Source organism: Symphalangus syndactylus, chromosome 2 (genome assembly GCF_028878055.3).
Source record: "Symphalangus syndactylus isolate Jambi chromosome 2, NHGRI_mSymSyn1-v2.1_pri, whole genome shotgun sequence".
Lineage (NCBI taxonomy): Eukaryota > Metazoa > Chordata > Mammalia > Primates > Hylobatidae > Symphalangus > Symphalangus syndactylus.
Window position 1 is genome coordinate 85,260,189 of NC_072424.2, and position 12,716 is coordinate 85,272,904.

At 40.3% G+C, this 12,716-nt stretch overlaps 1 protein-coding gene across 5 annotated transcripts in view; it reads right to left on the reverse strand.

The window, feature by feature from the left end:
* The window catches only part of PDSS2 (decaprenyl diphosphate synthase subunit 2), a 317,872-nt gene extending 305,252 nt beyond the window's left edge, over positions 1-12,620 (reverse strand). For all 5 annotated transcript variants that reach the window (XM_055260485.2, XM_063630738.1, XM_055260463.2 and 2 more), the window contains exon 1: positions 12,015-12,620. In XM_055260485.2, coding sequence (XP_055116460.1) covers positions 12,015-12,310 — 296 coding nt within the window. In that variant the 5' untranslated portion in view covers positions 12,311-12,620. The remainder of the gene's footprint in view (positions 1-12,014) is intronic.
* Positions 12,621-12,716: the final 96 nt, after the last annotated feature.

Below are 12,716 nucleotides of genomic sequence, written 5' to 3' on the forward strand. Positions count from 1 at the left end.
GAATGAAATGAAGAGAGAAAGGAAGTTTAGAGAAAAAAGAATAAAAAGAAATGAACAAAGCCTCCAAGAAATTTGGGACTATGTGAAAAGACCAAACCTACGTCTGATTGGTGTACCTGAAAATGATGGGGAGAATGGAACCAAGTTGGAAAACACTCTGCAAGATATTATCCAGGAGAACTTCCCCAATCTAGCAAGGCAGGCCAGCATTCAGATTCAGGAAATACAGAGAACGCCACAAAGATACTCCTCGAGAAGGGCAACTCCAAGACACATAATTGTCAGATTCACCAAAGTTGAAATGAAGGAAAAAATGTTAAGGGCAGCCAGAGAGAAAGGTCGGGTTACCCACAAAGGGAAGCCCATCAGACTAACAGCTGATCTCTCAGCAGAAACTCTACAAGCCAGAAGAGAGTGGGGGGCCGATATTCAACATTCTTAAAGAAAAGAATTTTCAACCCAGAATTTCCTATCCCGCCAAACTAAGCTTCATAAGTGAAGGAGAAATAAAATACTTTACAGACAAGCAAACGCTGAGTGATTTTGTCACCACCAGGCCTGCCCTAAAAGAGCTCCTGAAGGAAGCACTAAACATGGAAAGGAACAACCGGTACCAGCCACTGCAAAAACATGCCAAATTGTAAAGACCATCGAGGCTAGGAAGAAACTATAGCAACTAACGAGCAAAATAACCAACTAACATCATAATGACAGGATCAGATTCACACATAACAATATTCACGTTAAATGTAAATGGGCTAAATGCTCCAATCAAAAGACACAGACTGGCAAACTGGATAAGGAGTCAGGACCCATCAGTGTGCTGTATTCAGGAAACCCATCTCACGTGCAGAGACACACATAGACTCAAAATAAAGGGATGGAGGAAGATCTATCAAGCAACTGGAAAACAAAAAAAGGCAGGGGTTGCAATCCTAGTCTCTGATAAAATAGACTTTAAACCAACAAAGATCAAAAGAGACAAAGAAGGCCATTACATAATGGTAAAGGGATCAATTCAACAAGAAGAGATAACTATCCTAAATATATATGCACCCAACACAGGAGCACCCAGATTCATAAAGCAAGTCCTGAGTGACCTACAATGGGACTTAAACTCCCACACAATAATAATGGGAGATTTTAACACCCCACTGTCAGCATTAGACAGATCAACGAGACAGAAAGCTAACAAGGATATCCAGGAATTGAACTCAGCTCTACATAAAGTGGACCTAATAGACATCTACAGAACTCTCCACCCCAAGTCAACAGAATATACATTTTTTTCAGCACCACACCACACCTATTCCAAAATTGACCACATAGTTGGAAGTAAAGCTCTCCTCAGCAAATGTAAAAGAACAGAAATTATAACAAACTGTCTCTCAGACCACAGTGCAATCAAACTAGAACTCAGGATTAAGAAACTCACTCAAAACCGCTCAACTACATGGAAACTGAACAACCTGCTCCTGAATGACTATTGGGTACATAATGAAATGAAGGCAGAAATAAAGATGTTCTTTGAAACCAACGAGAACAAAGACACAACATACCAGAATCTCTGGGACACATTCAAAGCAGTGTGTAGAGGGAAATTTATAGCACTAAATGCCCACAAGAGAAAGCAGGAAAGATCCAAAATTGACACCCTAACATCACAATTAAAAGAACTAGAAAAGCAAGAGCAAACACATTCAAAAGCTAGCAGAATGCTAGAAATAACTAAAATCAGAGCAGAACTGAAGGAAATAGAGACACAAAACACCCTTCAAAAAATTAATGAATCCAGGAGCTGGTTTTTTGAAAAGATCAACAAAATTGATGGACCGCTAGCAAGACTAATAAAGAAGAAAAGAGAGAAGAATCAAATAGATGCAATAAAAAATGAAAAAGGGGATATCACCACCGATCCCACAGAAATACAATCTACCATCAGAGAATACTACAAACACCTCTATGCAAATAAACTAGAAAATCTAGAAGAAATGGATAAATTCCTCGACAAATACTCCCTCCCAAGACTAAACCAGGAAGAAGTTGAATCTCTGAATAGACCAATAACAGGTTCTGAAATTGTGGCAATAATCAATAGCTTACCAACCAAAAAGAGTCCAGGACCTGATGGATTCACAGCTGAATTCTACCAGAGGTACAAGGAGGAACTGGTACCATTCCTTCTGAAACTATTCCAATCGATAGAAAAAGAGAGAATTCTCCCTAACACATTTTATGAAGCCAGCATCGTCCTGACACCAAAACCTGGCAGAGGCATAACCAAAAAAGAGAATTTCAGACCAATATCCTTGATGAACATTGATGCAAAAATCCTCAATAAAATACTGGCAAACCGAATCCAGCAGCACATCAAAAAGCTTATCCACCATGATCAAGTGGGCTTCATCCCTGGGATGCAAGGCTGGTTCAACATACGCAAATCAATAAATGTAATCCAGCATATAAACAGAACCAAAGACAAAAACCACATGATTATCTGAATAGATGCAGAAAAGGCCTTTGACAAAATTCAACAACCCTTCATGCTAAAAACTCTCAATAAATTAGGTATTGATGGGACGTATCTCAAAATAATAAGAGCTATCTATGACAAACCCACAGCCAATATCATACTGAATGGGCAAAAACTGGAAGCATTCCCTCTGAAAACTGGCACAAGACAGGGATGCCCTCTCTCACCACTCCTATTCAACATAGTGTTGGAAGTTCTGGCCAGAGCAATCAGGCAGGAGAAGGAAATAAAGGGTATTCAATTAGGAAAAGAGGAAGTCAAATTGTCCCTGTTTGCAGATGACATGATTGTATATCTAGAAAACCCCATTGTCTCAGCCCAAAATCTCCTTAAGTTGATTAGCAACTTCAGCAAAGTCTCAGGATACAAAATTAATGTACAAAAATCACAAGCATTCTTGTACACCAATAACAGACAAACAGAGAGCCAAATCATGAGTGAACTCCCATTCACAATTGCTTCAAAGAGAATAAAATACCTAGGAATCCAACTTACAAGGGATGTGAAGGACCTCTTCAAGGAGAACTACAAATCACTGCTCAATGAAATAAAAGAGGATACAAACAAATGGAAGAACATTCCATGCTCATGGGTTGGAAGAATCAATATCGTGAAAATGGCCATACTGCCCAAGGTAATTTATAGATTCAATGCCATCCCCATCAAGCTACCAATGACTTTCTTCACAGAATTGGAAAAAACTACTTTAAAGTTCATATGGAACCAAAAAAGAGCCCGCATCGCCAAGTCAATCCTAAGCCAAAAGAACAAAGCTGGAGGCATCACGCTACCTGACTTTAAACTATACTACAAGGCTACAGCAACCAAAACAGCACGGTATTGGTACCACAACAGAGACATAGATCAATGGAACACAACAGAGCCCTCAGAAATGATGCCGCATAGCTACAACTATCTGATCTTTGACAAACCTGACAAAAAGAAGAAATGGGGAAAGGATTCCCTATTTAATAAATGGTGCTGGGAAAACTGGCTAGCCATATGTAGAAAGCTGAAACTGGATCCCTTCCTTACACCTTATACAAAAATTAATTCAAGATGGATTAAAGACTTATATGTTAGACCTAAAACCATTAAAATCCTACAAGAAAACCTAGGCAATACCATTCAGGACATAGGCGTGGGCAAGGACTTCATGTCTAAAACACCAAAAGCAATGGCAACAAAAGCCAAAATCGACAAATGGGATCTCATTAAACTAAAGAGCTTCTGCACAGCAAAAGAAACTATCTTCAGAGTGAACAGGCAACCTACAGAATGGGAGAAAATTTTTGCAACCTACTCATCTGACAAAGGGCTAATATCCAGAATCTACAATGAACTCAAACAAATTTACAAGAAAAAAACAAACAACCCCATCAAAAAGTGGGCAGAGGACATGAACAGACACTTCTCAAAAGAAGACATTTATGCAGCCAAAAAACACATGAAGAAATGCTCCTCATCACTGGCCATCAGAGAAATGCAAATCAAAACCACAGTGAGATACCATCTCACACCAGTTAGAATGGCCATCATTAAAAAATCAGGAAACAACAGGTGCTGGAGAGGATGTGGAGAAATAGGAACACTTTTACACTGTTGGTGGGACTGTCAACTAGTTCAACCATTGTGGAAGTCAGTGTGGCAATTCCTCAGGGATCTAGAACTAGAAATACCATTTGACCCAGCCATCCCATTACTGGGTATATACCCAAAGGACTGTAAATCATGCTGCTATAAAGACACATGCACACTTATGTTTATTGCGGCACTATTCACAATAGCAAACAGTTGGAACCAACCCAAATGTCCAACGATAGACTGGATTAAGAAAATGTGGCACATATACACCATGGAATACTATGCAGCCATAAAAAATGATGAGTTCGTATCCTTTGTAGGGACATGGATGAAGCTGGAAAACATCATTCTCAGTAAACTATCACAAGGACAAAAAACCAAACACCGCATGTTCTCACTCATAGGTGGGAATTGAACAATGAGAACTCATGGACACAGGAAGGAGAACATCACACTCCGGGGACTGTTGTGGGGTGGGGGGAGGGGGGAGGGACAGCATTAGGAGATACACCTAATGCTAAATGACGAGTTAATGGGTGCAGGAAATCAACATGGCACATGGATACATATGTAACAAACCTGCACATTGTGCACATGTACCCTAAAACCCTAAAGTATAATTAAAAAAAAAAAGAAAAGGTTGAAACTTAAAAAAAAAAAAAAAAATTGGAAAGGGAAAAACCTGGAGGCAGCTGAGAAATGGGATTTTAAGAAATCTTGGTGCTCATTATAAATGAAAGTTTACTTTTGACATTCTTTAAGTGACTTTAGTTATAATTAAAATTACTTTTCAATTAAAAAAAAAAGAAAAGAAAAGTGTAGTGATTGTCAAAAAAAAAAAAAAAAAAAAAAAAAGAATATATGTCACATCCAGGCTGTTTTTCCCTTTTCTTGACAAGATGTCTTAGGTAAAGAGATCAGTGAATAGCAAATTATGGTGGTTTCCTTTTTTCTTTTTCCTGCTGTTTGCTAACAAAGTCACCATTCATCTAAATTTTAGGGCTGTTAGACACGATTCACCCCTAACATACCATGTAGCTTTATTCGAAAAGTAAATGGCTGCAGCCTGGGCAACAGAGCAAGACTCTGCCTCAAAAAAATAAAAATAAAAAACAAAAAAATACAGCTGCTTAATCCTTGATTTTAGTTATAATTTACAATAATCATTACCTGCTTAACCTCTGGATCAAATGCCTGCTCCTTTGCTGAAATAGCTGTGCACAGTGTATACACAAATATATACAGATACATATCCACACCCCAAAAGTTTCTTCATTGGCTGTCTATGAGTTTAGGCTGTTTAAATAATTTGCAACACATCATCGTAGTAAATAGAATAAAATTATATGCAGATTAGCTCCTTTTTTTATTATTATTATTATACTTTAAGTTTTAGGGTATATGTGCACAATGTGCAGGTTACATATGTATACATGTGCCATGTTGGCATGCTGCACCCATTAACTCATCGTTTAGCATTAGATGTATCTCCTAATGCTATCCCTCTCCCCTCCCCTCCACCCCACAACAGGCCCCGGAGTGTGATGTTCCCCTTCCTGTGTCGATGTGTTCTCATTGTTCAATTCCCACCTATGAGTGAGAACATGCGGTGTTTGGTTTTTTGTCCTTGTGATAGTTTACTGAGAATGATGGTTTCCAGCTTCATCCATGTCCCTACAAAGGATACGAACTCATCATTTTTTATGGCTGTCTAGTATTCCATGGTGTATATGTGCCACATTTTCTTAATCCAGCCTATCGTTGTTGGACATTTGGGTTGGTTCCAAGTCTTTGCTATTGTGAATAGTGCCACAATAAACATACGTGTGCATGTGTCTTTATAGCAGCATGATTTATAATCCTTTGGGTATATACCTAGTAATGGGATGGCTGGGTCAAATGGTATTTCTAGTTCTAGATCCCTGAGGAATTGCCACACTGACTTCCACAATGGTTGAACTAGTTGACAGTCCCACCAACAGTGTAAAAGTGTTCCTATTTCTCCACATCCTCTCCAGCACCTGTTGTTTCCTGAGTTTTTAATGATGGCCATTCTAACTGATGTGAGATGGTATCTCATTGTGGTTTTGATTTGCATTTCTCTGACGGCCAGTGATGATGAGCATTTTTTCATATGTCTTTTGGCTGCATAAATGTGTTCTTTTGAGAAGTGTCTGTTCATATCCTTCGCCCACTTTTTGATGGGATTGTTTGTTTTTTTCTTGTAAATTTGTTTGAGTTCATTGTAGATTCTGGATATTAGCCCTTTGTCAGATGAGTAGGTTGCAAAAATTTTCTCCCATTTTGTAGGTTGCCTGTTCACCCTGATGGTAGTTTCTTTTGCTGTGCAGAAGCTCTTTAGTTTAATTAGATCTCATTTGTCCATTTTGGCTTTTGTTGCCTTTGCTTTTGGTGTTTTAGACATGAAGTCCTTGCCCATGCCTATGTACTGAATGGTATTGCCTAGGTTTTCTTCTAGGGTTTTTATCGTTTCAGGTCTAACATGTAAGTCTTTAATCCATCTTGAATTAATTTTTGTATAAGGTGTAAGGAAGGGATCCAGTTTCAGCTTTCTACATATGGCTAGCCAGTTTTCCCAGCACCATTTATTAAATAGGGAATCCTTTCCCCATTTCTTCTTTTTGTCAGGTTTGTCAAAGATCAGATGGTTGCAGATATGCAGCATTACTTCTGAGGGCTCTGTTCTGTTCCATTGATCTATGTCTCTGTTTTGGTACCGGTACCATGCCGTTTTGGTTACTGTAGCCTTGTAGTATAGTTTGAAATCAGGGAGCATAATGCTTTGTTCTTTTGGCTTAGGACTGACTTGGCGATGCGGGCTCTTTTTTGGTTCCATATGAACTTTAAAGTAGTTTTTTCTAATTCTGTGAAGAAAGTCATTGGTAGCTTGATGGGGATGGCATTGAATCTATAAATTACCTTGGGCAGTATGGCCATTTTCACAATATTGATTCTTCCTACCCATGAGCATGGAATGTTCTTCCATTTGTTTGTATCCTCTTTTACTTCATTGAGCAGTGGTTTGTAGTTCTCCTTGAAGAGGTCCTTCACATCCCTTGCAAGTTGGATTCCTAGGTATTTTATTCTCTTTGAAGCAGTTGTGAATGGGAGTTCTCCCATGATTTGGCTCTCTGTTTTTCTGTTATTGGTGTATAAGAATGCTTGTGATTTTTGTACATTGATTTTGTATCCTGAGACTTTGCTGAAGTTGCTTATCAGCTTAAGGAGATTTTGGGCTGAGACAATGGGGTTTTCTAGATATATAATCATGTCATCTGCAAACAGGGACAATTTGACTTCCTCTTTTCCTAATTGAATACCCTTTATTTCTTTCTCCTGCCTGATTGCCCTGGCCAGAACTTCCAACACTATGTTGAATAGGAGTGGTGAGAGAGGGCATCCCTGTCTTGTGCCAGTTTTCAAAGGGAATGCTTCCAGTTTTTACCCATTCAGTATGATATTGGCTGTGAGTTTGTCATAGATAGCTCTTATTATTTTGAGATACGTCCCATCAATACCTAATTTATTGAGAGTTTTTAGCATGAAGGGTTGTTGAATTTTGTGAAAGGCCTTTTCTGCACCTATTGAGATAATCATGTGGTTTTTGTCTTTGGTTCTGTTTATATGCTGGATTACATTTAATGATTTGCATATGTTGAACCAGCCTTGCGTCCCAGGGATGAAGCCCACTTGATCATGGTGGATAAGCTTTTTGATGTGCTGCTGGATTCGGTTTGCCAGTATTTTATTGAGGATTTTTGCATCGATGTTCATCAAGGATATTGGTCTAAAATTCTCTTTTTTGGTTGTGTCTCTGCCAGGCTTTGGTATCAGGATGATGCTGGCCTCATAAAATGAGTTAGGGAGGATTCCCTCTTTTTCTATTGATTGGAATAGTTTCAGAAGGAATGGTACCAGCTCCTCCTTGTACCTCTGGTAGAATTCGGCTGTGAATCCATCTGGTCCTGGACTTTTTTTGGTTGGTAAGCTATTATAGCTCTTTCTTTTCTTACAAAATATAGCAATTCATACATGCTGTGACAACTTTGCAAAAACTTACTTATTCTGTGCCTTTCCAATTCTGTCACTGTACTATAGTACTACAAGGCAGGTTAGGCAACAATTAGGAAAGTTTCAGAACCATTAGTCTCACAAACTTTCATCTAGGGTGCCTCTGGTGGCCTCTGAAGAGATCTTCTCCAAACCCTCATCTGATGCTATTGCAACTAAGTAGATAAACTACAGTTCTCAGAATATAGACATTAATAAGGCTCTTTTTAGCTTCACCCTTTTCACTTCTGTGCTTTATGATGGACTACAATACTCATAATGCAATATTACAGCCCCTATCATTGACACTATCATTCCCATCAAACACAAAGAAACCTCCTACTGGATTACTGAAAACTAAGAAACCTGGGCCAGGTGCAGTGGCTCATGCCTGTAATTCTAATACTTTGGGAGGCCGAGGTGGGCAGATCATGAGGTCAGGAGCTCAAGACCATCGTGGCCAACATGGTGAAACCCCTTCTCTACTAAAAATACAAAAATTAGCTGGGTGTGGTGGCACGTGCCTGCAATCCCACCTACTTGGGAGGCTTAGGCAGGAGAATCGCTTGAACCAGGGAGTCGGAGGTTGCAGTGAGCCGAGATCATGCCACTGCCCTCCAGCCTGACGATAGAGCGAGACTCTGTCTCAGAAAAAAACAAACAAACAAACAAACAAAAAAACCCTTAAGAAACCTCTTAGTTCTAGTGTTATGAGAACTAGGAGTAACCTGAACTCAGAAGTTGTTTATGAGAGTATAAACTGGTACACTCACTTTAGAAAGCATTCTAAAGATAAACATGTGCACATCCAACAATTATGCTCTTGTTTTTATATCCTCATGACATGAACACCAAAAGATATGCAAACATATTTATAACAGCATTTTTCATAATACTAAGAAATGCAACAACCCAAATGTTAATTATAAGATGACTATAAGGCCCGGTGTGGTGGCTCACGCCTATAATCCCAGCACTTTGGGAGGCTGAGGTGGGCAGATCACGAGGTCAGGAGTTCAAGACTAGCCTGGCCAACATGGTGAAACCCTGTCCCTACTAAAAATACAAAAATTAGCCAGGCATGGTGGCGGACACCTGTAATCCCAGGTACTTGGGGGACTGAGGCAGGAGAATCGCTTGAACCCGAGAGGCGGAAGCTGCAGTGAGCCGAGATTGTGCTACTGCACTCCAGCCTGGGCAATAAGAGTGAAACTCTGTCTGAAAATAAAGAAACAAATAAAAGATGACTGTGGTATATTCACACAACAGAATTTCATACACAGTGAAAACCTAATGAACTACAGTTAAACACACAACATGGATGAATCTCAGAAACCATGAATTTTAAAAAGGAAGTCACATAAGGCCATATGCAATAAACTATCATATTTGTACATTGCAAAGAAACCAGTAAAATGAAACATTATTATTTAGAAAAATAACAATGTAATTTTATTTATTTCATTTTATTTTGAGACAGGGTCTCTTGCCCAGACAGGTGTGCAGTGGCACAATCACGGCTCACAACAGCCTTGACCTCCCAGCTCAAGCAATCGCAATCCTCCCAAGCAGCTGGGACTACAGATGTGCACCCCCATGCCCAACTAATTTATTTTATTTTTTGTAGAGATAGGGTTTTGCTATGTTGCCCGGGCTGGTCTCGAACTCCTGGGCTCAAGAAATCTTTCTACTTTGCCTCCCAAAGTGCTGGGATCACAGACATGAGACACCACACCAGGACCCCTGGTAATTTTGAAAAGTGTTTAAAAACACTTTAGTGGGAGCCAGGGAGATGGACTGAGGAGTACACATTTAGCTTCAACAGGACTGGTAAAGTTACAGTTCTTAAGTTTGGTAATAATAGGCTTATTCGTTTCATTAAGCTTTAAAAATATGTGTGTGTCTATGTGTTTTGAGTGTGTATCATCTAGAATCTCTAGAAAACTAACATTCCAGTTAATCATAAGGTGACATTCCTGATAACTGGGAACAATGCCAAGGAATAAAATCACTGTATTATTACTATTTGATAACTTTTGTAGTAAGAAAATGACAGGTGCCTCGAAAAATTAAAGCAAGGGGTGAGTAAGGGAAGTGAGTGTGGCTAAAAAAGAGCAAAATGAGGAATCCTTATAGTGCTGAATATGTTCCTTATCTTAACTGTATCAACATAAATACCCTGCTTATGATATTACACCATCGTTTCAAAAGATGTTACCATTGGGAGAAACAGGGTTAGGTGTATATTAGATTTCTTTGTGTTATTTCTTCCAACTGCATGTAAATCTAAAACTACTTCAAAATAGAAGTTTACTTTTAAAAACATCAACAGAAAAAGGTCCTTTTAGTCCTGGATTTCTCCACTGGGGCACTACTGACATTTTGCAGCACCTAATTACTTCTTGTGGGTCTGTCCTGGGAATTGAAGGGTAGCATCACTGGCCTCTATCCACTAAATGCCAGTATTGTGCCTCCATTTGTGACAACCAAAAATGTCTCCATACATGCCAAATGTCCTCGGGGGGGAAACTGCCCCAGTTGAGAACCAGTGCTCTAGTCATAAAAGCCAAGAAGAGATATGCAATACTTGATCCTGGACTGAATCCTGTCCTGGAGGGTAAAGAATGCTATAAAGAACATTATTAGGCCAATTAACAAAATTGAAATTAAATGGTAGATTAAATAAAAGTATTGTATCAATATTAAATATACCTAAGTTGGTAACTGTAGCATACTTACATAGGAGATTACCACTATGCTTAGGAAATACATACTGAAGTATTTAGGGGAAAAGGATCGTGATGTATGCAATCTACCATCAAATGATTCAGAAAAAAATATATAGAAAGATATATACACGTGAATAGTATATATATCTGTGTGTATATGTATTTAATGTATATATCGACATATATAGACATATCTAAGTAGTAGGTGGATCTGATTAAAGGGTATGCAAGTGTGTTCTTTGAACTATATTATTTTTGTAACTTCGCTGTATGTTTAATTACAAATCAGAAGGTGTAGGGTTTAAGTGGAAGAAAAAAAAAAAAACTTTTGGCCGGGCACGGTGGCTCACGCCTGTAATCCCAGCACTTTGGGAGGCCGAGGCAGGAGATTAAGACGATCCTGGCTAACACGGTGAAACCCCGTCTCTATTAAAAATACAAAAACAAAATTAGCCGGTCGTGGTGGCGGGCACCTGTAGTCCCAGCTACTCCAGCCTGGGCGACAGAGCGAGACTCCGTCTCAAAAAAAAAAAAAAAAAAAAACTTTTATAAATACTAAAGGCAGGTTTCACAGCAGTAATACAGCATAAGTGATAAATATCCTAAGAAGATAATGACTACTAACAGGATAAATTCCTACTTCAACCCCTAGACATTCGTTGGAAAGAATTATCTACCTTCAGCCTCTCTCTCTCTCCTTGCCTACTTTCTGGAGGTGACCCCCTGAACAGTGCGGGACAGAAAATTAATCTATCCCATTAAAAAAAAAAAATTTCTAGGAAGTGACTCAATAAACCTACATCTCCGCTCGATTTCTCCACAAATCACTGAGGCATCTTCATCCTCAACAATTAAGAAGCAAAGTCGCGGAAAGCATACAAGTGTTTCAAAGAAAACCACTTATCCACTCAGCTGAGCAAGAACGTTAAGTGGACTAGAGAAGGGACAACATGGAATGTCTAGGAGGAGTGAGTAAAAAGGAAGGACTAAAAAGAGATAAACCAGGAGCCAGTCTGAGAGAGGTAGAACGCGTGTGCCCGCCAGAAAAAAAGTATTCCAATGAGTGCGAGTGTGTCAGCGGGAGAGGGGTAGCTCACCTGGCTGTGGTAAGCAGAGGGTGCTGAGTGCCCACCAGCTTCCGCACCTGCATAGCGATGTTGCTGAGCTCGTCGCTCAGCAGGCAGCGAAGGCTCATGAAGGACGTGGGGTACCCCACGATCTTCTCCGCCTCTGACACTACCTGATTCCAGTGGGCCGGGGACTTGGAGGACTGACCACGCCAAGAGCCCACCGAAGAGATGGTGTCGAGGGACGGGGACCACCACAGGCGACGCAGGGAACCCGAGGCTCCGAGATAACGTGGCAAGTGCAACAGCAGCTGCCGAAGGTTCATGGTTTAAGTCTGGAAGGGTCTGGGACCTGGGGGTATCCAGAGGTGGCGCGGGAAACAAACCAGGGGCAGAGGAGGAACTTGCAGTAACTAAAAGGAAGCGGCAATTCTTGACCCTCAGAGTAAGGTGGCTTCCTGGAGCAGTGACCAGAAACGAACTTTAACTGCTGCTTTCTGCAGCCCAGGCTGGGCAAACAGTCCCAGCTCAGCACTGCCCCCGGCCACTCGGGGTAGAAACCACAGCCACTGCCTATGTGGAAGACGCCATATTGGAGGCATGGAATGCGGCCTGCCGTAAAGACGGAGGCGGGTTGTTAAGCATACTCTCTACTTTACGGCGTACCCGAGAACGCCCCCGAAGGGGCGGTGCTTTGGAGGTGAACCGGGGTTGGGAGGTTCAGCTCCTCCC